A 24981-nucleotide genomic window follows, 5' to 3' on the forward strand; every position below is an offset into this window, starting at 1 on the left:
TTCTATCAATAAATTGTCTGAACTAGACAATATCTTAACAAATTGTGGTCAGTAGTGAGACAGCTCCAGAACAAAACATAACATATACTGTATATTTGGAGAAACATTTAGCTTTGTTAAATTCCCAATTTTTAAATTTGAAGCCAGATTGTCCTCATCATTTCCAGTTTCTTCTATACTAAACACCAAAATAGTAAAGTTTGTACTTTAAAGATTTGGCACACAGCTCTCAAACTCTCATGTTTACCTGCAGCGTCGACAGGACTTGAACGCAGCATTTGGTAATGAATTTTCTTCTTGCGTGATCAACATCTCCTGACTTTGCTAACAGGAAGCTGTTGATGAGGTCTTACTGTAAACTAAACTTCATGCCATTAATAAGACGCAAACGTCACCTTTCCACAATTTATTTCCTTTTAAAATAATTCATACAAATGCATACAGTCACAAACATATCTTTGTCAGGTTGTCAGTTTTGACCAAAAATAATGATATTTACTGTAGAATATAGAATATGTATACTGTATATTGCTATACCTACTACTTTACCATAAAGGGGACCAAGGTAGGCAACAGTGGACTGTGTGTTACTACCAGGGATGGAATTTCAACAAGCACCTCAACGCTTTAAAAGCTTGTCTATTGTTTCTAACTTGTGGCACCCATCGGTTTGAATGAGGAATGCTTACAGTTTATATCAAGGAAGTATTAGCAAAAGGTTTCTCCCCCACATAACAAGAGGCATCTGGTGAGGAAAGATTCAAACTATTACAGCATTTTTGTGGCTCATGTCTGACAGCAATATTTGAATGTCACCTCAGAACCTGTACTAGACAACCCTTCAGATTCTGCTCAGAAATACTCACCAATGGGTAGTGAAATTTCCATCCCTGATTGCTACTCTTTCTACCTCCCCATGAAGAAGACCAGGTAGGCAACAGTGAACTGTTATTACTACTCAGCTGCTGGTAGAAGGGGATCCAAAAAGCACCGTCACTTAGCTGGCCTGCTAACATCAGCAAACACGGGAACTGGAATCGGTTTGAAATATTCCAGATAGAAAAAAGAGTTTCAGATATTGTAGTGTTGACGTAACAGCATCAGCATATTGTTTACATGATGGGAATGTAACCAGTAAACGCAAAGATTACTGGGTCAGTTTGGCAGCTTAGATCTGAAGTTCAGCTCTTAGCATTTTTTTGTTTGTTTGTTTAGTTGTGTATTTAGATGACAGTCTTTGTAAGGATGCCTTGTGGAGAGTACTAGCCACAACCCCTCCTCCCAGTGCTGTTTTTTTAGACACAGATACAACCAAGTCACATTGACACAGGCAGGCAGAACACCATATGTACACATAGACACAGAGGCCACAGAGGGTGGCTAAACGGTATACCCAGGAAGGACCCAGCGTGAAATGTTAAAGGGATACTAGACTGGAGGAATCAGTATGCTTCTGACTAGCTATCATGAAATGTCTTTACGTTGCACCAGAATATTTTAAAAAGTTTTTAACAGGTCGATTTGGGAGCGGATCGAAAATATGAAAATGTGCTATGACTGAACTTCAGTAAGTTACCATGAACTGTACTTGACATCTGTACAAGTGAGTTTAACTTCAAATAAGAACCAACAATGGTTTGGGAAAAAAGCAGAGCAGTTGAATATCTGATATATAGAGTTTGTCGACTGATTTGACAGATCCATAGCATGAAAAGCAACACACTAATTCACCAATGTTTTGTGCGTCATTTGTAAACCTTGGTGCGCTGAACTGTTCATGCTCCAGGACTCTGGACAATTAATATGCGTAACAGTGGAAGTACTGGATCATTAGACATGAAGACAACAAAGATAATAACCTACAAACTCTCAGTGCATTGTCTTGTCCACAACCTGCTTTGTCCTTCAAAGTAATTGACCCAACCACTCTGTTTTTCCAAATTCAAATGGCGACTAGGGATGAAGTCATCCAAGCCAAGCATACCACTACACCGCCTCCCTACAGCATTTCCTCCCGCAACCCCCTGGAATTGGGTCAAACATTTATACGAGTCCCAAGAGCAAAATCGCATGCCCCTTAGACATAACAAACAAAAGCAAACATTAGAATAACTTTAGCTCTTGTTAAAGTTATTTTTTTCTAATCTAATGTAGCAGGACAAAGAAAGGCAAGCAGGTAGAAAAACAAAAGCACTAAGTGGCATAAAAAAGGAATTTTTAAAAACAAATCTAAAATATAATATACCAACTGCGGAAACTTAATTTCCTGAGATGGTGTGCAAAAAGCTGCCTTTTTTGGGGGTTCGGGGTGGGGTGGGGGGTTAATTTGGGGGACACATTAAACAAAATTATATTGTATTCTCAAACCAGTTTGGCTAGAGAGGTCACATAACTATGTTTTTGTTTAAGACTGGAATACAAATATCAGCATCTCCATGTTGCGAGTCTCAAAACTGTACACAGACAGGTTACATTCAGTTCATAACCTACTACGTTTTGCTTGTACATCAAACTTAAGGAAAGGACACAGAAAAAGAGACAAAGACATGAAACCCGCCCCTCTAACTTTGGACACACTACAGTCTAAGACAGCAGAATTTGATTCAGTATTTTTTTCTTCCCAAATCAACAGATATTTTTTACTTTTTTTTTTTTAACTTCCGGCAGAAACTCGACTCTACTGAAGTTGTTATGTGAGGATCTCTACAGTCTCTCTCAGGACTTCTGGTCGGAGCAGAGGACAACTGTTTTGCTCTTTGTTTAGAGCACCTGACAGCTATCCACTCCTCTTCATCGTCTTCTTCTTCTTCTTTTTCTTTTGAGTGTGAACTTGCTGCTGCGAACCAATTTTCCAGAGAGATGTGAATCGATTGTTATTGGAACCTCAACATGTCCATCTGTCACTCTGTCAACCTGTCTGATAACAACTTGTCACTGGGGAACTTATCGCTATACTGGTTGCCGGGCCAACCTCCTCCGGTCACCAGACAACACAGGCAAAGCATGTGTGTGTTTGTGACTACAGTTGGTCGTTCGGATGCTGCTCTCTGTCGCCCTCTGGTGGCTTGACTGTGTTTTGTCCGGGGGACAGAGCATGAGGAGGGTGTGTGACAGCAGGTGGGAGGGTATGTGAGATGGGCACGGCACTGGGCACAATGCCTTCTACAGGGGGTGGGAGGCCGCCGGCTGGCAAGCTCACTACTCCTTGGGGATACCTGGAGAAGAGAGGGAGGGAGAGAGGGAGGGAGAGAGAGAGGGAGAGAGAGAGAGAGAGAGAGAGAAAGAGACGCAAAACTGAGTCATCACAGTACCAAAGACATTGCAGTTGGCTGATTGATTTTTAACATTTATAGCTTATAAGCTTCATTTACAGAATAATTGATGATGTAGTTCTGTAGCACAATTTCGTAGTGTACCTCAATACATTTTGGAGACAAAGCAGCACACACTATATCTTTTTAAAAGATAGTGCAACTTGTTGCTGCTCTGGGGGGAATTGTAGGTCTTTGTAAATTATGAATAAGTCATATAGTGCACATACTCTATATGTAAAGTGTCTTGAGATAACTTTTGTTATAAATTGAATTGAATTGAATTAATTATTCTGATTTTTACTACCAAGTATGGGTCAAGATCAATAAATGCTCAATACTGCACTTTCCATCATGCATCTCAGTAAAGTTGGGAATGCTACTTCTCAGTAAATGTCCACATCTTTTAAACCTTAAGACCCCTGTTTGCATCACAGCGTTTCTATGAAAGCCAGTGTAGAGAAGTGGTTATATTTTGGTGGTATCTTTTTAGGCAGGGAAGATGGGATTTAATTTGTGCAGTGTCCCTTCATAAGCATCAAAGAAAATACTGAAATTTCAGACCGCAAATAATCACTAATCAATAATCACAATTTTGTGCCAATTATTTTCTCAATCCACTGTTTGGATTATTAAATCTCAGAAAGTCCCAGAGCACAAGGTGATATTTTCAGATTTGTATAAGGTATATATCAGAGGCAGATCTTAACAGTGGAGAAGATACAATCAGCAAATGAAATGGCAGTTAATTGATAATCACAATAGCTGCACATTAACCATTACATCAGCAATGGAACATACTTGATATTTCAACAAGGATCCGTTCAAATAATGTTTTGATACTGGCGGTACAAATCAGCAGTGGACATCTCTACTGACTGACTGACAGCGATGTGTTGTTGTCGTAGTAACTCTGTCGATCTCTGTGATTGGTTGCTGCCAACAATACTAATCTGATGAATGTATTATAACTGTCCAAACCGAAACACTGCCCTTCTGTATGCTGTGTGACTATGATAGCAGTTACACATGGTAATTGCAGTAAAATACTTTATATATCAGTAATTACGTTTAGAAAACAATCTGCTGTGATTAGTTCATTAGTTGAACTGTCACATTCTGTATTTTCAAAACATTTAGACACTTTACCAGGGTTCGGGGGGAAAAAATCAAACTCCACTGACCACTACAGGTTTCTTTATCCTGATGATTATTACCTATAAGCCCCGTTGAGCTCGGGGTGGACGGCAGCCGGGTCAACTCCTGCCCAGTGGTTGTTCTGGGAGAGGAACTCCTTATTCACACAGTTCTTCAGACTGTCTGGGATACGACCTGACAAAATAGAGAAACAGAGCAAAAGGAAATAGAGAAATGTGAAGCGTCAGCTGTTCTGCAATTCACACTGGGGATCTTGTTAGTGTTACCACATTACATTTCAAAGCAGGTGTGATTTCATTAACCCGATTTCTACAGAAACTCATTAAGCTGGCCAATGGTTTGAAGACTGAGCCACTGGGGGAAACCACAAGATGAGAAAATGGGAGACAAAGAAAGAAGAAGGAAAGGAGGATAGACAGACAGACAGAAAGATAGAAAGAAAGGCACACTTGAAATCTCTCTTTGCTAAAAGAATATAAATGACAGTTTATGCTAGACTGCAGCAGAACATCTAAAAATACCCCTCCTTAGACTTGTGTTTACATTTTTGTAGTGTGTGTGTCTGTGTGTGTGCGTGCGTGCGCGCGCGCGTGCGTGCGTGCGTGCGTGCGTGCGTGCGTGCGTGCGTGTTTGTTTGTTACCTGTGATCGCCCTTCGAATCTCCCTGGCCGCCTCTTCTCTCATCTCCAGCGATGCCTGTTCACTGTACCAGGCGGCGTGTGGGGTGCAGATCAGATTTGGAGCGTCCTTCAGCGGGCCCTGGCTGAAACTGACACACATTCAAACACAGCGCTCTCAGTAACAGCTGCAACAAATGATTGTATTTAATGTTGATAGCATTCTTTTAATCACATTATTAACGGCTATAAAATTAAAGAAAAACATGAAGAAGCGGTCACACAATTTTCCCGATGCATATGTAATGTCTTCAGAGAAGCCCAGAGGAGATGCTGTTGCATTTCAACTTGTATACAGACGATTAAATGATCAAACATATTTGATGTTGTTGTGGTTCACGATAGTGTGATCCACGATAAAAAAAAAAAAACAAGAAACGATTATAGTCCCATCCCTACTCTGCATCTGCTGATGACATACATTCAACAACATTTATCTGAAACAGAAAAATAAATTAGCGAGTGTTTTACCTGAAGGGCTCTGTCTCATGAACATCCAGAGCAGATCCACGTATCCTCCCCTCCTTCAGGGCCTGAGCCAAGGCCTTCTCATCCACCAGACCCCCCCTGGCCGTGTTCACCAGAAACGCCCCCTGCCGCATCTTTAACACACATAAACACTCTTTCAGTCCATCTACAGTATGATCTGATAAGATAAAGCTTCACCCCATTCATATTTGTTACAATAAACACATTTACACACATTGAATGCTCCTGTTATAAATCTCATTTTCTATTCTCAGTGCAGAGATTCCTAATCACACCTAACCATAATAATGAACTTGGGATACGTTCTTCACTTGCCCTCACCCAGCATTGGTGAGAAACGCCTAAAATCCACCCTGTGACTAAGGATGAGAATTGGCTTTCAGCTGAGCTCTGAAGATGAAGGACAAACAGATATTTCCAGTCGTAGTATGCAGCGCACGCAGAGAACCTCATTCATCTGTGTGTAGGCCGTGGGCTTCCCCTGGTTATCAATGTCTTTAATATTTATGGGCATGGGATGTAGTAGTTGATGTAGAGATAAATAAATCATTCAAGTCTGTGTATGTCAGCCGCGTGCTTGCGCGTGTGTGTGTGTGTGTGTGTGTGTGTGTGTGTGTGTGTGTGTGTGTGTGTGTGTGTGTGTGTGTGTGTGTGTGTGTGTGTGTGTGTGTGTGTGTGTGTGTGTGTGTGTGTGTGTGTGTGTGTGTGTGTGTGTGTGTGTGTGTGTGTGTGTGTGTGTGTGTGTGTGTGTGTGTGTGTGTGTGTGTGTGTGTGCTGCCCCCCCACCTGTTTGATGGTGAAGTCATTGATCAGGTGGTGGTTGTGTTCATTGAGGCTGCAGTGAAGAGAGACACAGTCTGAGTGGAAGAGCAGGTCCTGAGGAGAAATAAAGAAAAAAGATCACTACTGCAGGAGTTTCACAGTTATCATATCATAATACAGTAGCTTCACACGCAGATGAAATCTGTACTCAACCAAATCACATTTCTGATGATCTTCCGTAAACCAAAGCTGTTTTAACCTTTTACTTGTATATCAATATTATAACAAATACGTACATACTGTATGTGTTACATTATATTTGCGGTTTGTATTAACATAATCACAATGAATGTAAATGTACATATGAGGGTGTCACTCCTTCGACACAACAGCATACAGTAAATAGACTTTCATATATGGATATTCTACACAGAAAACACACATCATCTAAAAAGAACAAAATCGTCTGTCCTTCTCATACGTCTTGTGTTAATTTATGTTGTTGTTTTTGTTAATGTTTATAGTAAATGTGTGTTTATTTTATTTACACCTTTGTCTAATTCGGCAATTGTTTTTACTATGTCAAACTGACAAAACAAATAAAAAAAATACTCATTTATCAATGTGGAGAAGGCAGAAGAGAGAGATTTTTTTCCCCAGTAATCAAAGAAGGTTTGATCTGAATCAGTATAAATTCCATGTTAATGCTGTGTTCTTAATTTAAAGCTAAAATCCTGATGGGAGTCTGGTGGAAAAGCTACCTCAGTGACAGTCAATTGTCAGCATTCCTCTTAAACGAGCAATAATATTCAAAACATGAGCTATCAAACAAGATACAATAATAACAACAAAGCCATCAAATAGGAAAATGCCATTAGATGAAATTTAATTTAGAAAGTAGACCTAGATTTTTTTGTGGTTGTTACACAGTGTAATTCCAGTTTGGTCTGCTTTATGGGTAAGTCAGAGATGTAGCAATATCCTAAATGTTTTAATTAAAATAGACAACCTGAATTATTTTTAGGAAATAAAGAAAAACAGTGCAGCTAAAGTATCACTCTACAAGCCGGACTTAATGCTGTACAGTTTAAAAAAATATTTGTATTAATCTGTATTGATATGGGAATTACACAAGTGCTGGAAACAATTTGAAGGTTGCTGATTTGAATAAAATGGTTATGCCCGAAGGGGGGGTGTGTGTGTGTGTGTGTGTGTGTGTGTGTGTGTGTGTGTGTGTGTGTGTGTGTGTGTGTGTGTGTGTGTGTGTGTGTGTGTGTGTGTGTGTGTGTGTGTGTGTGTGTGTGTGTGTGTGTGTGTGTGTGTGTGTGTGTGTGTGTGTGTGTGTGTGTGTGTGTGTGTGTGTGTGTGTGTGTGTGTGTGCGCGCGTGCGTGCGTTTGCGCGTGTGCGTGTATTAGTGCTACCTGTAGTGTGGTGACCCTTTGTAGTCCCAGGGATCTTTCTACACCGTCAGCCAAATAAGGGTCATAGAAGATCACATTGAAGCCGAAGGCCTTGGCTCGCAGGGCTACAGCCTGGCCCACTCGACCTGGAAACACACAAATACACACAGACGTCATCAGTACAATTCAAAACACACACACATCAGTACACAAAGGAGCATTAAGACAAATTACAAACACATGGATACACATTCAAATGGCACTAAAAAAAACAGTTTACGTTTTTCTTGTGTCTGACGTTTCTTTTTTGATGTTTGCTTTCCATAATTCTGTGTCTACACACGTCGGCTCATTATTACTGAGAAAGCTTCCAGACTGTACAGGGAAGAGATTTGCATTCTGCTTCTGGTTAATCCGCTTATATTTTGTTGGCATTAACTCCTTAGGAAGCCAATTTAGCTGAGCTAAGGCCAAAAATGAAAGTGGAAAAGAGAAAAATCCTTTGATTAAAAGCGTCAGTCTGACCACCCTCTATCAGACGAAATGAACAAAATAAAAACCTATTTCACCGTTTTACTCCAGACTGAAATACCTGAACAACTATTAAAAAGATTGCTGTTAGATTTTGTACAGATATTCATGTTCCCCAGAAGTAACATAAAGATTTAAGTGATGCCCTTCTCAATTTCAATTTATAGCCTCGCTATAATCCACAGATCAAGTGTTGTTTAATTTTGCACGTATTTCAGATCATAAATAGTAAAGTTGGTAAATATGAACAGGTTTCTTCTTAGCTAGCAAAAGTTATAGTGGGGATACAAATTATTTCAGACTGTAATTTCTGCAGTTTTAGGTCCTCTACAAAGTACATCCCCTCTCTTAAACACACAGATGATGTCCTACCACCAAGTGTTTCATTTTGCACATATTTCAGATCATAACTAGTAGCTTCAATAAATATGGAGAAGTGTCTTCTTCTCCTAGCAAAAGTTATAGGGGGATACAAATTCTTTCAGGGTGTATTTTCTGTGATTTCTAGACTGCTACAAAACGTATCCCCGCTCTAAAATGCACAGATTAAATTTTTGCACATATTCAGATCTTACATCAGAGATCTTTTATAACAGATATTTCAGCACAGAGACTGCTTATGAATAGGGCCTGATCCAACCTGGTAAACCCAGAGTCTCGGCACAGTATGTGACGAGTTGGGAGGACGGTTCAGTCTCTGTCGGCAGCTCCTGAGCCGAGTGACAGCGGCTGGATAACTTGCCTTCACCAGCTGACTGACAGCAGAAATTTACTAAACTAAAATATTTTTCATGTCGGCTCCATAGGGAAGAAGTTAACACTATTTAACTGATTAATAGACTTTATTTCCCGGCCCGCGCGGTGAGTGAAGCCTGTAGTGACACAGAAAAAGCTGATTGGTAAATGTAGATACAGTTTATATGTTCAAAACACATATCCAGACTGTATAAAAAAAATGGACGTAGCCTCTCCATCGAGGTCCGTTTTCTCAACGATCTAATCAACTTCACCTAAGGGACTCGCCATCTTGTCTTGTCTCATTCCTTTTACCAAAAAAGGGGTATTGCTGTGAGGTTGGGGGGAGGGAGATACGTCCATCTGGCTACCGTTTACCTCTCAGGTGAAGTGAGGGCCAGCAGCTAGCTGTCACTCACGAGGCCGCGCCCCTAATTGTTATTTACGTTTCACCACTGGTGCTAATTAGCAAATATAAGCAATCCTACAGGCCAAACTAAGATGGTAAACATAGTAAATATCATATTGTCAAGGCAACAGCATATTCCTATTGTGAGTATATTAGCATCTAGATGTTACCATTTAGCCTACATACATCCTTACAGGGCAGCTGGCCTGGCTTTAGACTTGTTTTTACAACAGTATTAAGGCATAAAGTCATGTGTGTTGTCACTCACCAAGCCCTATAAGTCCCAGTGTCTCTCCTCTGATCCTCGCAGCTCCTGACGCCACCTCCCGAATCTGCTCCACACTCTGAACCCGCGTGCCCTCCCGGAGAGCCTGGCATGAATGACAATTGATTATTACATGCAAATATCACACTGACAGCAAAAAACACCACAGTTGAACACAATCCAGTTTTATTTCATAATGTCTGCACTTGATGACAAAAGTCTAAATCATTTTAGATGTTGTGATCATGATTATAAAGTATAAGTCTAAATGATTATTACTTATAACTGATTTGAGGAACAAATCATTTTACTGTACCTTCTACATCTTACATCAACGTCTTTCAAATACAGCAACATTCTAAAGAAAATGAAACGTTTCAATTTTGCTGATTTGTCAGTAGACAACTATTTGAAATTGTCGAAGCTAAAATTGTGATAACTGAAGAACACCTCTAGCCAACACATTTAGAGTTAGTTCATTTAAATCCAATTCATGTCAGTCCCTTTTATCAACCTCACAAAGACACAAACCTGGTGCAGCCAGGTGGTGCGTCGGTACAAGGTGAGGATGTGGCACAGCGTGGAATCTGCCGTCTCCTCCACTGAGGCTGCTGGCATATTACACACAGCTATGCCTGTTGGACCAGAAAGCAGATAAGGATTAGTAATAGCTTTTTGGACCATTTCATGAAGTATGGTCAAAGCTATTTTGGCGGAGAAGTGCAGACTCAAAGTGTTGTATCAGCAATTTTTTCTACAAACACTACTGATAACTTTAAAATTGCAGAGTCCCTTGGTGGAAGGAGATAGGGGACGTTAGCAAAGCCCTGGCTCTTGCAGGACAGATGTGGAGTTGTAATAAAAAAGCTTTACTGACTTCCCTTTTTTAATACAAATATCACAGAAATAATGTTTTGGGAGATCATTTTTGCTTGTAATTGAAGGAAAAGGTGTGACTAATGACATCAACGATGGCTCTTTTAGGTCTCTTAAGCTTGGCTCTGGATAAAAGGCCAGCAGCCTGCTGTGAAAAGTGCTGTCAATAGCCAATATTTCTGGGTTTCCGGTTTGCAATATTTCTTTTTCTAGAATGGCAAAGGCATGACCCGCCTTACTCTGCCTCTGATTGGCTTACCCTGGTATTCTTACCCTAACCTCGCTCCTCATGCCTAAATCTAACCAACCCAATTAGGAAAAACAACAAGTACTAGCCAATCAGATGCAGAGTATGTCGGTTCATGACTTTGCCTTCCTAGAAAAAGACAATTTGCTTCTGATGATCCGGGCCAAGGCTTCCTCTTATGGCCCTGCCTCAATGGTCATTGTTTACAGTCCTAGTATATATGTTTTGTAGGTGTTGTAGGTCCAGATGGCATTTCAGCAAATCTCTAACAGATATCTGATTATGAACTACAAACTTCCCTAAAGCTAGAATCTAACATTGCCCTTGGGAATTTTAAGGCTTTATTATCGGGTGTTTTTTGGTAAAAGACTAAAAGATAAAGAAAGATACAATAAATAATAATAAAATATGAATGTAAATAAATAAATAAATTAAAAGCTAATTAAAAGCTCAATCGTAGTCATTATTTTGATATTGCGTTTTGGCCAATGCATTCTGTCTCTTTTGCTCTTTTCACTGACTGTTTAAACGCCTGCAACCAAAGCCCGCTCAAATGTGATTGGTCAATACTACACGTAGTACAAACAGTACAGATTCTGTCTTCAAATGCAGATATCTGTTCATAGAGGTTACTATTCACTAAAATAGTTTTAAACTCAAACATGGCTACAATATCTACATTTTATTAATACTGGTGATCCATATTATGTAACCACTGAAACATTTAAACACCGCTAAAGACCCTCATTTCCTGTGTTCATGTACAGCCATGTTTGTGAGGACTAATTTAAGAATTTTCCCAACAGAGTAAGAACATTTTTGGAAAGTGAGAGCATTTTTCAAGCCTTGGTTTTAAAGTTCAGGTCTGAATTAGGTTTAGCTGAGGTTCAGAAAAAGAGTCAAATGAATAGAAAGGATTTAAAGCTACAAATCCCCCTGATTCAGTGAATGCATGGGCTGCAGACTCATTGGCCTTTTACAATAATTAAGTTTGAAAATGTCAGCGAGTGTCGAGATAGATGTGCGAGAATTTATCTGTGTGTGTATGTGTGTGTTCTCACCCAGTTCCCCAGCAGATTTAATGTCAATGTTGTCATAGCCGCTGCCGATGCGGACAATGATACGCAGAGCTTTAAACTTTTCCAGGTCTTCTCTCATCAGAGTGATCGTGTGATACATCAGAGCTCCTACAGCTTCGTTCAGTACCTGCGGACACAAGGACAGTTTGACTAATTTACATCACAGATAGACAGCAATATGTGCTATGTGTGTGTGTGTGTGTATATAGGGATAAGACTGTTTGCAGAATAATAGGATTGTTCTTTGAGTACATACATACATTTGAGTAGTATATGGACAAAATATAAAGATCAAGTCATCAGCTCGTGTTTGCGTAGGTGTGAGCACAAGTCAAGCGTAGCTTCACAGAAATGAATTTAAGTGATTGTCAGCAACCCGAGTTCACTGAGTTCACTGAGTTCACATGTTTCCATAAATGCATTCGCTCGGTTAAGTTTTTTTTTCTTCCCAGGATATGCTTTTTATATCGTTCTCACATCCTGTTTTTTTAATATTTCTGCCAGCGTGTAATGACCGCTTTTCCTGAGCATTACCATGGAAACCAAGCTTTCGTAACCACAGGAATCAAGATAAGGTGTCTCTGCATAAAACTGCCTAATATCAGCAGAAATCTTTTTCACTCATGGGATCCTCACCAGCTCCTAATCAGGACAACGGCTCATTGTTTTAATTGAAAAATGAAATAGTATGACTCTAAAGCAGATGTATTGATTATCTCTTGGAAAAGGAATTTATGCCAGGGTGTGAAAGCCGGTTCAGTCACCTTTTAATTGGTTCTCAGTTAATCGTACAATCTTTTTCTGATCTTGCTGCCAGAGAGGAAGAAAATTACGTGCGGTTCAATTACAATAAAGAAGCCCTTTTAATTACACAATGAGGTGGCTGCTTACTACAGAGCCACAAAGAGAGCGAGAGAGCAAGAGATAGCTAGTGAGCGAGGGAGAGCCATCTGTTTCTCCCACGCTGTGTGGCCTACCGAGCGCGCTCATAGAGAGAGTGTGCCTGGCAGACACCCAGGACGAGACGTAACCCTGCCAGACATACAAACCCATTTACAATCCATAGTGGCTGTGGCAAGATCCGATCCTGACCCAGATTTTAAGTAACTTTGTTTGTTCCTTCTTTTGATTCTTTATTTCATGTGATCTGCGACTAGTACTAACATCCTTCACACCCTTAATACACAGCCAGTCTTGTTTTAATGAGACAACTTGTGATTGGACAAAAAAGTTTTAAATCTCAAGGGACTTCCTGGTTTAATAAAGGTTAAATAAAATGATTGTTTTACAAGGATATCCCAGATCCTATTACCAGGGCTGGGTATTGTTTTAAAGATGACATTACAAGTACCAATACCAGCACCCTCAATAAGTGATACCGATACCAATAGAGTACTTTATTTGAACCCATCATGTGAATAGAAGCATCTCGGCACACTGAGCTGCCAACTCAGTCAAATACAACACACACAACTTTACCACACCACAGACTGTAGCTGCTTTTGTATACAATCATACTGTATGTTGCATTAAATCTTTGCTCAATCTCAAAATAATCTCAAAATTCAGCCCTAGTTGTTGCTGTTTATTTTGTATCAGCCTTTTACTTTGGCGCTCTTTTCTCTTTCTATGCAACTGTGATTCAATTCAATGCAATTTTATTTACAGTGCAAAATCGTAACACAAGTTATCTCAAGACACTTTACATATTCAGTAGGTAAAGACCACACTCTATAACTTATTTATGATTTACAGAGACCCAACAATTCCCCCATGTGATGAGCACTGCTGTTAAAAAAATCCACTGCTGCCATTGTTTATCTAAAATGTAAAACATATACTCACGTCCTATTCAAGAGGATTATTTGCAGCACCAGGCATTAAATAAAAAAAACATCTATCACAGCAAATGTACAAGTTTTATTGAACTGCTTGGTGTGTATGTAAGTGATCAACTAAAGTGTGTTTGTTACCTTCTCGTGGATCTCCTGCGTGGACTGAGCGTCACAGAAGGCCACGGTGGCAACATCTTTCAGAATAGGCATCTCCACCGTGCAGTCGCGCCCATCCAACAGCGCCACCAGGGGGCGCGGGTGCATGGGCCCGTTCATAATGGGTGGCCTAATGCCTGCACACAAGAGAAAAGAAAGAAAAAGTGTCAGGAGAGCAAAACAAAAGTCTTGACAAAAAAGAGTAAGATGGACAGAAAATAGTCCAGAGGCAGTGTAGAATTACATTTAATCATCACATTTTATTTTATTGTTGTGATAAAACACCTGCATAACTGAAATCCCACTCTGAGAAAATGAGAAGTGTTAAACCAGGAATAAGGTAAGGTACATGGCCAGAACTCATTTGCATATAATATCCTCCAGCATTTGTTGTTGTCACTTATGATATCTAAATGATATGCTGTCGCTCCTGGTTTCAGATGATGTCATGCTTCAGCTGCATCCCATAATGTTTCTGCTTCAGACTGATGGAGTCACTATGACAACCGTGACAGTAAGAATGGAGGGGAAACAAAATGTCCAGGAGCAACTAGTTGTCTTTCACAGCTGTTTTCCTCCTTATTACTTTTAAAGATTGTATTGCTTCCCTTTAATTATTACTATATTCTTATTACTATAACTTTTTGTATGAAGTTTGCTGTATCTTTGAAACAGGCAGTAATTAGGAGGATGGATGAGGTGGGCATTCTAGGTAGGCTGGTACAAAATAATAGAGTTGTTTTTTTTAAACTTGCCCTCAAACGCTCAGAATATCCCAGTAGAATTAAAAATAAGTAGGCAAAAAACACAATAATAATTAGGAGTACCCCTTTTTATTTTATCCTGTTCCCATTGTTTTAATTGCATACTCATATATTCATGGAGAGTGAAAGCACTTGCCTCTGTGGACCACTGAGACCAACCCTTGGGAGCTTCTTACTTGACCAGAAAACAACCGAGCATGCAGCTTGAAGCTCTAGATTATGTCTTAATTGCATCTGATGTAGCATATGCTGGTTGAAATTGAGTGTTAATTTACAAATATTCAACAAAAATGTAATAAATTATAGCTCCAAGGCCATCATAATGTCACTGAACATGATGAAAGTCAGTGGACAAGTGGGTAAAGAGGTGGAGCAGTTTATGAGATAGTACGATCTGCATCATGAGAGAATGAAATCTGTCAATAACTAAGAGACAGTGAACCACTTCAACCATTCTGCAGGATGTTTTATTAAATCATCTCTTCAGATGAAACCATTATGCTGTGAGTGCTGCCAGGCCTTACAGGAGAATAAGAGGCTTTTAACAAAGCAGATACTCCTGACGACCCCGCTAGTGAGCCCTTGTTCAGATTCAACAAGAGCAGTGGTCGATGGGAGTTGCGTTTACTTCCTCCAACTGCAATCTGCTTAGATCTCTCCATTTGTCTCTCCTTTCAGGTAACTGAAGGGTTAATCCTTCCAGATCCCTGACAGACATAATGACATCTGAAACACGTAGAATCATGGGAAAGACTATGGCAGCGAATGTAATTAGGTCTCCTTGCCGTGAAAGTTTTGACAGCCCTCTAAAACACTGTAGAGTGCAGAGATGTGCCTCTTATTGCTGACCGTACCCATCAGTCATTCCTGACTTTTCTCCATCTGAGACGTGCAGGCTGACATCTCATACAAGCAACCACCTCTGTCATTTCCCTCAAAATATTACCCCTATAACTTTTTTTTTTTTTGCAAGATGAATACAAAATTGGCAATCCCTCAGTTTGAGTTTGTTGTCCACTTGCATGAGAAAGTAGCCAAATCATTAAACCAGCCTTTTTAAAATCAGCATTCTATGCCGGCCTCTACAGTATTTTGAATGCCAAGGATCCTTGTGAATCAGACTTGTGGAAAGAAGCTTGGCAGCTCCAAATCCTTTAGACTGGAAAACTTGGGTAGGAAACCTAAGAAACACTCTTTCTTCAACAGTTATCATTAAGTGGCCTATGAGACAAGTAAATGCTCATACTACCAGCATTCATTCATGTCAGATTTCCAGTTGTTGTTTGTCATAAAGCACTGTAATTTAGTCTTCTATTTATTTATTCTTATTTGTACTTCATTTAGGGAGTTTACTCCCACAATTCCTTTTGATAATCTTCAGAAAAGAGGTGTCAACACAATGCATTTAGCATTTATAATAATAGAAATGCAAAAGGACTTTCTGGTATATTAAACAGCTTAAAACCCTTCTGCAAATGCAACATGACTTGTGGTTGAAACACTAATGAAAGAAACATCTGTGTCTTAGTTTCTTCTGCAATGGTTTGAGTTCTCCTTGTAGTTTGGCGAGACGCCATTGCTTTCTGATTTAGGAGGCCTGACATTTAGCGCCAGTGTTTTAAATAGCAACATGTTTTATAGCTGATAAAATTCATTGTCACCGCATGGACATAATCACATAGTCATAGTCATAGTTACAGTCATAGCCTAAGTCATAGTCGCATAATCTACATTTGGCCAATATCTAGTCACTGTTTGTTTTTTCTAGCTCCAGTGGTGCAGCTCAGTGACCAGGCGGCGAGGACCGTGTTGTACTGGGGACCTCCGAGGACTGAGTAAGTATAATTGCATGAATAACAAGCATGGAGGTACTGAAAAAAAGCTCCCCAGGACAAATGAGGATGGACTTTCCCGTCGAAAGTAAAAATATAAAAAGATTTCATTCAGGCTTGCGCATGGGGTGACTTTTCAAAAACAGGCTCTTTTTCTCTGGTTGTTGTGTGAGACGGTGTGCATGCATGGGGAAATAATGTATACAGTGCTTACATGCATATCTCTTTCATGCTCCAGTGTGCTGCAGTACTCATGGTTCGATTAACAGAAGTATTCAGAATTTGTATTTAGAGAACAGAAACTAGCATTGGAGAGCATACACAGAGCCTTCGTACTGAACCATGGAGTATGTAAATGCATACATTTAGGATCAGGAATTAAACACTGATATCTGCACCTGCATTAGTAGTTATCGTTGGATGTGGTGGTTACATACTGTTTTTGTATTTTTTTGTTTCTTAGACTTATCTGAAAATAATTATTGTAAGCGTCTATATTTTGTAATACTGACAACGTGTACTAAATGAAGATAAAAGCACTTCCTGTGTGCTTTCCCTGTTAAAACATTAAACTAAAGGATCAGTAGCACAAATCCATAGCTTAATTTCTGTACTGTCTTCTTATTTTCATCGTCCGATAACAGCATGAAACCTGATCTGATGAACAGCCCCCACAGCGCAGTAAGACCAATAAGGTGAAACTCAAATCCTGCTCACAAAGCCTGAGCTGGTAAAACATTAGTATTCAATAATAGAATTCGCCTGGAGGCCATTGCACATCAATACAAAATCAATGTTGCATAGCTGAAGATTTGAATTCAACAACAGCAAAAAAAAAAGTACTATCAGGCCTTTAACACAACGTCACTGTAGACTCAGATGTAATCAAAAGTAGCACGTTCGCCTGTAGGCCCTGTACTCTACAGTGTTTTGGCCTCCAGACTATTGCTTTCATTCGAAACACTTAGGGAAAAAGCGAGATTCAGAGATGGCACGTGTAGACAAATAGGCACGATGTTCACTTTCACAAAATAAGGAAATGTGTCCTAATAAGTTGTGCAGCACAGTGGCGTTGCTGGAAAGTAACAGGGATTCCAGGCATTTCTCGGCTCATACTCGGTCAGACTGAGGGAGGAAATAGCTTTCATTCCAACACCAAGTATGACCTTGGGAGGACCAGCATTACTGACTGCTGAGTAGTACTGTATGATAAAACACCCATCCATTCTGTCTCTCCCGCACACACACACACACAAACACACACACAAACCTCAGCACAACACTCTTAAGTATTAATGCACTCCCTCCATTCTTAAATCAAACAAACTCAAACAGCTGTTATCTCCCCGTCTCTTTTATTTTATGTATTTTTCCACTCTCCAGTCACATTAAACACTCATGAAATTCTTCATTATATTGAATTATTGCTTAGACTTTACTCTGTTCAGTTACTAAACTCAAAAAACCTCTTCCATGTCTACTCCCCTCAACACACACATTGGCCCGGGGTTGTGTGACTGCAGGGAGCTTTCACAGTGCAAACAGGCCTCTTGACAGCCATCGGGGCCACAGCTCACAGCTCTGCTCTTGCTATCGATCCGCAACTGTATTTTAGTTCAGATTCAGTGCTTTATTTGGTAAACATTATGAGGCAATGTAGCAGTAGTGATTTGCAGCTAAGACGACACCAAAATGGAATAAGAGAAAGCTTTGTTGATTATAATTGTTCTATAAAATCAATAACCATCCGCATTGAAACAACTTCTGCTTTTTCAGCTTGTGCTAACTTGCAACCCCAACATTAAAATTGCATCCCTCGGAAAATTTGTAATCAGACCGAAATTACAGTAAAGCCGTTTGACTGACATTTAGAGCTGGAAAAAGCATCTGCCAATGACTGCTGGGACTGAATCATGCGAGCCAGTGGGAAAGCCCTGCAGCCTGCCTCTATCCAGCTGTCATTGACCGGCTCGCAAGAACAGCTGGATCTTCTTTTTTTCCGAGAGGAACGAGACAATGTTTTCGGACTTGAGACAATGTCAGAGATTTTCTTGTGTTTTTAATGTGCAGGTCGTCAGGAAGTCTGCCAGCCTCGATAGAGAGGGATCTGCCAAAACAAGCTGTGAGTCCCTGGTTCTGAGCGACACTAACGATACACAGCAACACCACGCACTCTTAAAACAAGGGGTTTTCTTTTCCAGTGCACCTTTTATACAGATACACTGAGTGGTGGTTTATCAATAAGCATTTTTTCTTCAGGAATTAGCTCGAAGTCATTTTTAAATGAGAATTCCCTCAAGATCCCTTACTTGTAGGAATTTGAAGCTCTTCTCTTCTTTAAACTAAATATTTTTGGGTTTGTGATGGGCATTCTTCATTATTTTCTGACATTTTACAAATCAAAAGGTTTTTTCGATTTTCGAATTGATTGATTTTGAGTGATTTTGATAACGATCATTTACGTCAGTTATCCTGCAAAAATGTCAAACATTTGCTAGTTCCAGCTTCTAAAACATAAGGATTTGCTACTTGTTTTACATCATTGAAATGAAATAAAATAAATCAAATTGAAAATCTTTTATGGACTGTTGGTCGGATTAAGCAAGATACTTTAAGATGTCACCTCAGACTCTGGGAATTTGTAATGAAATTTGTTTTACCATTTTCTGACACTAGAAAAAAAAACGATTTATCGATATCTGATAAATGAATAATGAAAATAATAGTTAATTGCGTCACTGCACAAATCTTCTTCATATATTTTGTGTTGAATATGACACCCATGAACACTTCTCAGTTTCACAGTTTGTATTTTTCACTGTGCTCGAGAGAGAAAAGAGGAGAGCACTGCTGTCGGCACATGTGATCAGTCAGTTGCCTGCAACTGTAGCATCCAGCCTCTGAGCCACAGCATGGCTGATTTATAATGTCACTGGTTCTTTCGGCGTGCAGCAACATGGCGTGGTGAAAAAAAGTGCCTGTATCCACGTCTGTCACCCTCTCAGTGTTGCTCTCGCCATCCCTTCATCTCTTCTTGATTTATTTTCAGATCTCCATCTCTCATTTCAATCCATTCCCCAGTCTTTCTTTATCTCCCTTGCCATTCCTTTTTTTTTTTTCTCGTGTCCCTACCATCTCTCTAGCGATGTGAAAAGCCACGTTTTCATATCATCGCTGTATTTATATGCTTTATAAAAAAACACCTGAATGTCCAGGTACAAAGTGTTCAGGTAGCCTGACGTTTCTGCAGCTTTTTTATTCTCTCTACTCACACACACACTTCAGTTCCCAGGAAGACATATCCTTCACCATCAGTCCTCCCTCCTTCTATGCTCTCTCTCTCTCTCTCTCTCTCTCTCTCTCTCTCTCTCTCTCTCTCTCTCTCTCTCTCTCTCTCTCTCTCTCTCTCTCTCTCTCTCTCTCTCTCTCTCTCTCTCTCTCTCTCTCTCTCTCTCTCTCTCTCTCTCTCTCTCTCTCTCTCTCACACACACACATTCTGCCCCACCCACGTACACACCCCTGCAAGTTGATTTGATTAATATGCAGTGATATATAATACATACGAGTGCTAACTAATAGAAATTATCACCATGCAGGTCCTCTCTCTCTCACATACACACACACACACACACACACACACACACACACACACACACACACACACACACACACACACACACACACACACAAAAGCTCTTAATTTGCAGGTAGTGTATTAGCAAGTCAGTTCAGGTTTGTCAGCTTTTTGTTCCCAGTATTGAATGCACCAGCAAAACAGACAGGGAGATAACAGCTGAGAGAATGCCAACTACAACAACATTTGGCACCTGCTTAGTTGTGGCGACTTACTGAGAGTCAAAGTTTGATTTTCCAGGTGTATTGTTAATTAACCTCTCTGCATAATTACTGATCTCTCAATTTTAAAGCAGTTTTTCTTCTACAGAATAGAAACAAGGGGCCTCATTACAGAAACTTGTACATTGAAAATGTAATGATGATAATGAAAAGCTACTCAAACCCTATGATGACACTTTAAATTTGCTGGACCATGCATATGTTAATAGATATGTATCGACTGCCAAGACGATTTATTTTGAATTTGATCAAAGTGCTATGTTCGGCCTTGGAGAGGAGGCATGGGGCTCTGCCAGTGGTCGTACAGATCACAAATGCTCTTTGTTTTTTAGCTGAGGGTGTTTTTCAGACTGAAGTTGCAGATCTGTTTTTAACACCAATAACATCGTTATGACCAACATAGATACAGGCATAAGCAGATGGAAGAATCAAATTTACAGTTTTAGTTCGGATTTCGTAAGTTAAAATGAAAGGTATGAGATAGGATACAGACATGAGTTCAGGAATTGCTTCTGGAATTAAAAAATATAAATCTTTGTAGCTTAGGACAAGCAGTTAGGATATTTTTCTATGTAATGAGGCCCCTGTTATGGTTTGAAAGCACAATTCTCACCTTTATAGCTACTACAAATAGGTCTAGATCAATAAAGATACACCCTGCTCTGAATCACAGACCATGAGCAGGTTGGATATGCAGCTTTCCAATGTGGTGAGACAACACTTACTTTCTTTTGAAAAAGGGTGATGCAAATTAAGCAACATGAAAAACCACTTTACATATCCAGTGTGACAGGTGTCAACAGAAGGCATTGCTGATTTGTAAAATGTCATGAACCAAAAAGGTTAAGAAGCACAACGCTTAAACAATACTTCCACTACAGGAACCACTGCATTTAAATACAGGCTTTAACTGGATTATTATATGGTTGTCTGCCTGTTATATTGGATTAACTGTTAATATGCAGAAGAAAGTCACAGTCACTCTGAAGGTTCAATTGTATTGGGGTCAGTTACTCTGGAACAAATGTGCCCCATTAATGGATTATTAAGGCTATGAGGCATTTATTGTATTATATAGATTAAGGGCTTCCAAACTGGCTTCCAAGGACCAACAGGGGGTCTTTAAGTGGGTCCCCCATCAGAACATATATTTATTTTTCAATTTCACATACTTGTTTCATTTATAAGTCAGTATGGCTGTTCATTACTGTTACTGAGTATGAAGAGCATGTAGTTGTGAGTGTTCAGGAAAAGTAAACACTGTACACATTTAGTCTAACACATTTCTATTTTTTTAAATGAAAAACAAGGTGCTGGTTTAAAACAATGACACTGTCGCTGTTTAAATGCTATGAAAATATATAAAATATTACAGTAGAATAGGGCTGGGCAATTATTCAATATGTTCATATATCAATGGAATCGTATCGTCATAAAATCATATATCAAGATGTTGTAATAAACAATTACTAAATTGATAATAAGCACATACTAACTCAAATTTCTTAATCGGAATATTCTGTAGTTGTGTAAATGCATGTAAACAGAGCCAGTGTATAGCTGGTAAAATAAATGTATTTTTTCTCGATAATTTCACTTTAAACTGTTTTATTCATTATGCATTATAGTTCTTAATTAAATGTGAAACTACTCAGTATTTTTCGTCTGCAAAGGCTTTATCGTGAGGTTATTTCATTTGAACCTTTTATTTATTGAATAACTGAAAGAAGAAAAAAACGCTATATCGTGATATATCGTTATCGACATAGGACCAAAATCAAGATTGTAGTTTTTGGCCTCATCGTCCAGCCCTACAGTAAAAGCATTTCGGTGCAGACAACAGATATATTTCTGTGTGTGATGACATCAATAGCACAATTGTGCCAACTTGCATGCTGCTGTCTGCTACATGGATACCAGCTGAGCAAGTTGTCTCCAAACAGACTCCCCTGACAGCTGACGTATAAATAAAAAACAACAATGCATTTGTGCTTTTCATTATGTGCTAAGTTGAATTATATCCTACCTACTAACTGTTGCTTCGGGATGTTACAGTGTCTGCCTGATATTTTTTCCGTACATGATGCCACCTGTCCAGGCTGCAATGCTTCTCAATTACATTTCCCTTTTTGAAAAGTGTCTCAATCTTTTTTTTTTTAAATGTAGCTAATTATACTGGCTTACCATCAGTAAATACGTCATGCCCGGCCTCTCAGTAGCAGCTGGTAGATCTTTCACTCGATGCTCAAGCTTTTTCTTATGTGCACTAGGTACAATAGACTAAGCCTTTCAACGGTTGTCAGCACACGCAGTCTCTTTGCCGAGCACTTAATGCTTCATAGATTTCTAAGTGCTGTCAATTAAACCTGCTTAGGTGTCTTTTTTTGATAACAGTCTTATGACTATGTCTCCCTTATGTCTCCCTGCTTAAATCAAACGCTCGTTCGTAATGGTCGTTTAGCTCAAATTTAAATGTGAGCTGTGCAGTTTTTATCAGTGTGCAAGTGTTCACGATGGTAGCTACAAATGTATAAAAACTGGAACTCTGTTTTAACATCTCCAAAACAGATCTTTTAGGATATGTAAAGCTTTTATTATTTTAATCTACTGAAACAAGCTCATTGCTGCCTGCATTTCGTCGTGCAGGTGTGTCTCATGACTTATAACCAAGAGTACTTTGAAATGATGGGGGTTGTGGGATACTCAACATGCCAGAACATGAGCAGTTTGCTTGAGGTTGTCCTTCGACATAATAAAGTGTATATATGGAACCTCCTGGTGGGAAACTGCCTGCAGCTATTAGGAAGAATCACTTTGCTCGTTACCGGTTCATCCGTTTATAGGATCATTCTATAATTTCAAGTCTTCAGCTGAGCAATAAGATTACATTATAGCATGTTGTCCGGATTAGATTTTTGTAAGCGATTAGGGAAGAGTGACCAGCGTGCGTTTGCGTCAGTGATTGAAGGCTTTCTAATCAGATTAGACGTGACTCTACACTCGTGGATCAAAGGACCCCTGCCTTCGGAAACATGTATCAACACATCCATCAATCACTCGGGATGAAAAACTGACTTTAAATCAGCCCTGAAAGGTTCAGTGAACTCCGCTGTGTTCTGAAACAGATCCAATGACCGGATGAGTCTCATTATTGACTGGCAGTGATTTGTGCAGGAGCATCTTAAAAAAAAGGGCAATCCTCCCTGAACCCTCTTTCATAGTCGTTATTCCTGTGACCTTGGATTCTGAGAGCTGTTGGGGCATAGCGTGGGCGGATGTGGGAAAAATAAAAAAAGGGGGTAAAGCAAAAAGATCAGCGCTTCAACTTTAATCTTTGATGTCATCAAGAGAAACAGCCCGCAGCCTGCTGATGACATCACAGATTGCAGTCACTACGGTTTCTTTTGGGGAGAAACGGGTTCTTGAATCCAGATTTAGGTGACCACGGATACAATGATTCGGCTTTAGGGTGGATGATCATTTATCCTCACACCGTCCTCCTCCTGCCCCACACCCAATCCCCCCTTTTTTATTCCTCAGCAGCCCCTACCTTGATCCCATTTTCTAGAATAGTCTTTTCATGTCCAGCCCCTATCATAAGTAGCATCTGTCACCTGCGTGTGTATCCGGCGCGTACATGCATGTGTATACTTGAATATGTGTGTCAGCTAAGTTCCCTTGTGTGTGTGTGTGTGTGTGTGTGTGTGTGTGTGTGTGTGTGTGTGTGTGTGTGTGTGTGTGTGTGTGTGTGTGTGTGTGTGTGTGTGTGTGTGTGTGTGTGTGTGTGTGTGTGTGTGTGTCTGTGTGTCTGTGTGTCTGTGTGTCTGTGTGTGTGTCTGTGTGTGTGTGTGTGTGTGTCAAGGCAACCACTCTCCGTAAAAAGAAGCACAATGAAAGGGAAATATGTGTCATGTCCTTGCTAGCCCTCAAAGGAGAGAGAGAGATAGATCTATTTCTGTCGCTACAAATGGAGGTGTTCAAGCAGCGTTCAATAGCAGAGATTTGCCTCTTCACACACACACACACGCGCACACACACACACACACACACACACACACACACACACACACACACACACACACTCACACACACTGGAAGCTAGAGAAAAGGCTAACCCTTCAGAGAGAGGCTGAGCGATAAAAAAGATAATAGTGAGAGAGCAGAGAAGGAGGAGACGGCAAAAGGGAGAGGAAGAGAGAGAGAAGGGGGAGGGGAAGAGGAAGGCAGAATTAATGTACACTGAGTTCATAAATATTGGCACAAACACACACACACACACACACACACACACACACACACACACACACACACACACACACACACACACACACACACACAGTTCCCACATAAAAGCAGAGTGCTAGTTGTTTACCTAGAGGCATGCCTTTGTTGAGGAGATGTGAGCTTCCCATGGTGTGTTCCCCAGCCGGCCAGCACACAACACAAACCTACAGTCTTCACACAGCAGACATGAACAGGAATCCAGTCAGCATATGGCGGCTGTGGCCAGCTACCTCGCTTCCCTTAGTCTTTCTCCCAGCCCCTTAGTGACAAGCATACACATGTGCTCCCCCTCTTTTCTCTCTCACTCTCACTCTC

General features: G+C 40.0%; 1 protein-coding gene across 2 annotated transcripts; it reads right to left on the reverse strand.

Annotated features, from left to right (window-relative positions):
* Positions 1–441: 441 nt before the first annotated feature.
* On the reverse strand, positions 442–24981 carry LOC310948082 (C-terminal-binding protein 1). 2 transcript variants are annotated; one of them, XM_083915087.1, is made up of 11 exons: positions 24755–24981; positions 13914–14068; positions 11923–12067; positions 10270–10373; positions 9742–9844; positions 7820–7944; positions 6422–6511; positions 5618–5748; positions 5111–5238; positions 4529–4643; positions 442–3215 (listed from the first exon to the last, which is right to left on the reverse strand). In XM_083915087.1, the coding sequence occupies exons 1-11, from the start codon at positions 24792–24794 to the stop codon at positions 3020–3022; spliced, it is 1332 nt and encodes a 443-aa protein (XP_083771213.1). In that variant the 5' UTR covers positions 24795–24981; the 3' UTR covers positions 442–3019. The 2 variants fall into 2 exon arrangements, with proteins under 2 accessions (XP_083771213.1, XP_083771214.1); XM_083915088.1 differs by having other exon boundaries at positions 3078–3215; positions 4496–4643.

The sequence above is a fragment of the Echiichthys vipera genome (assembly GCF_963691815.1).
Source record: "Echiichthys vipera genome assembly, chromosome: 6".
NCBI lineage: Eukaryota > Metazoa > Chordata > Actinopteri > Perciformes > Trachinidae > Echiichthys > Echiichthys vipera.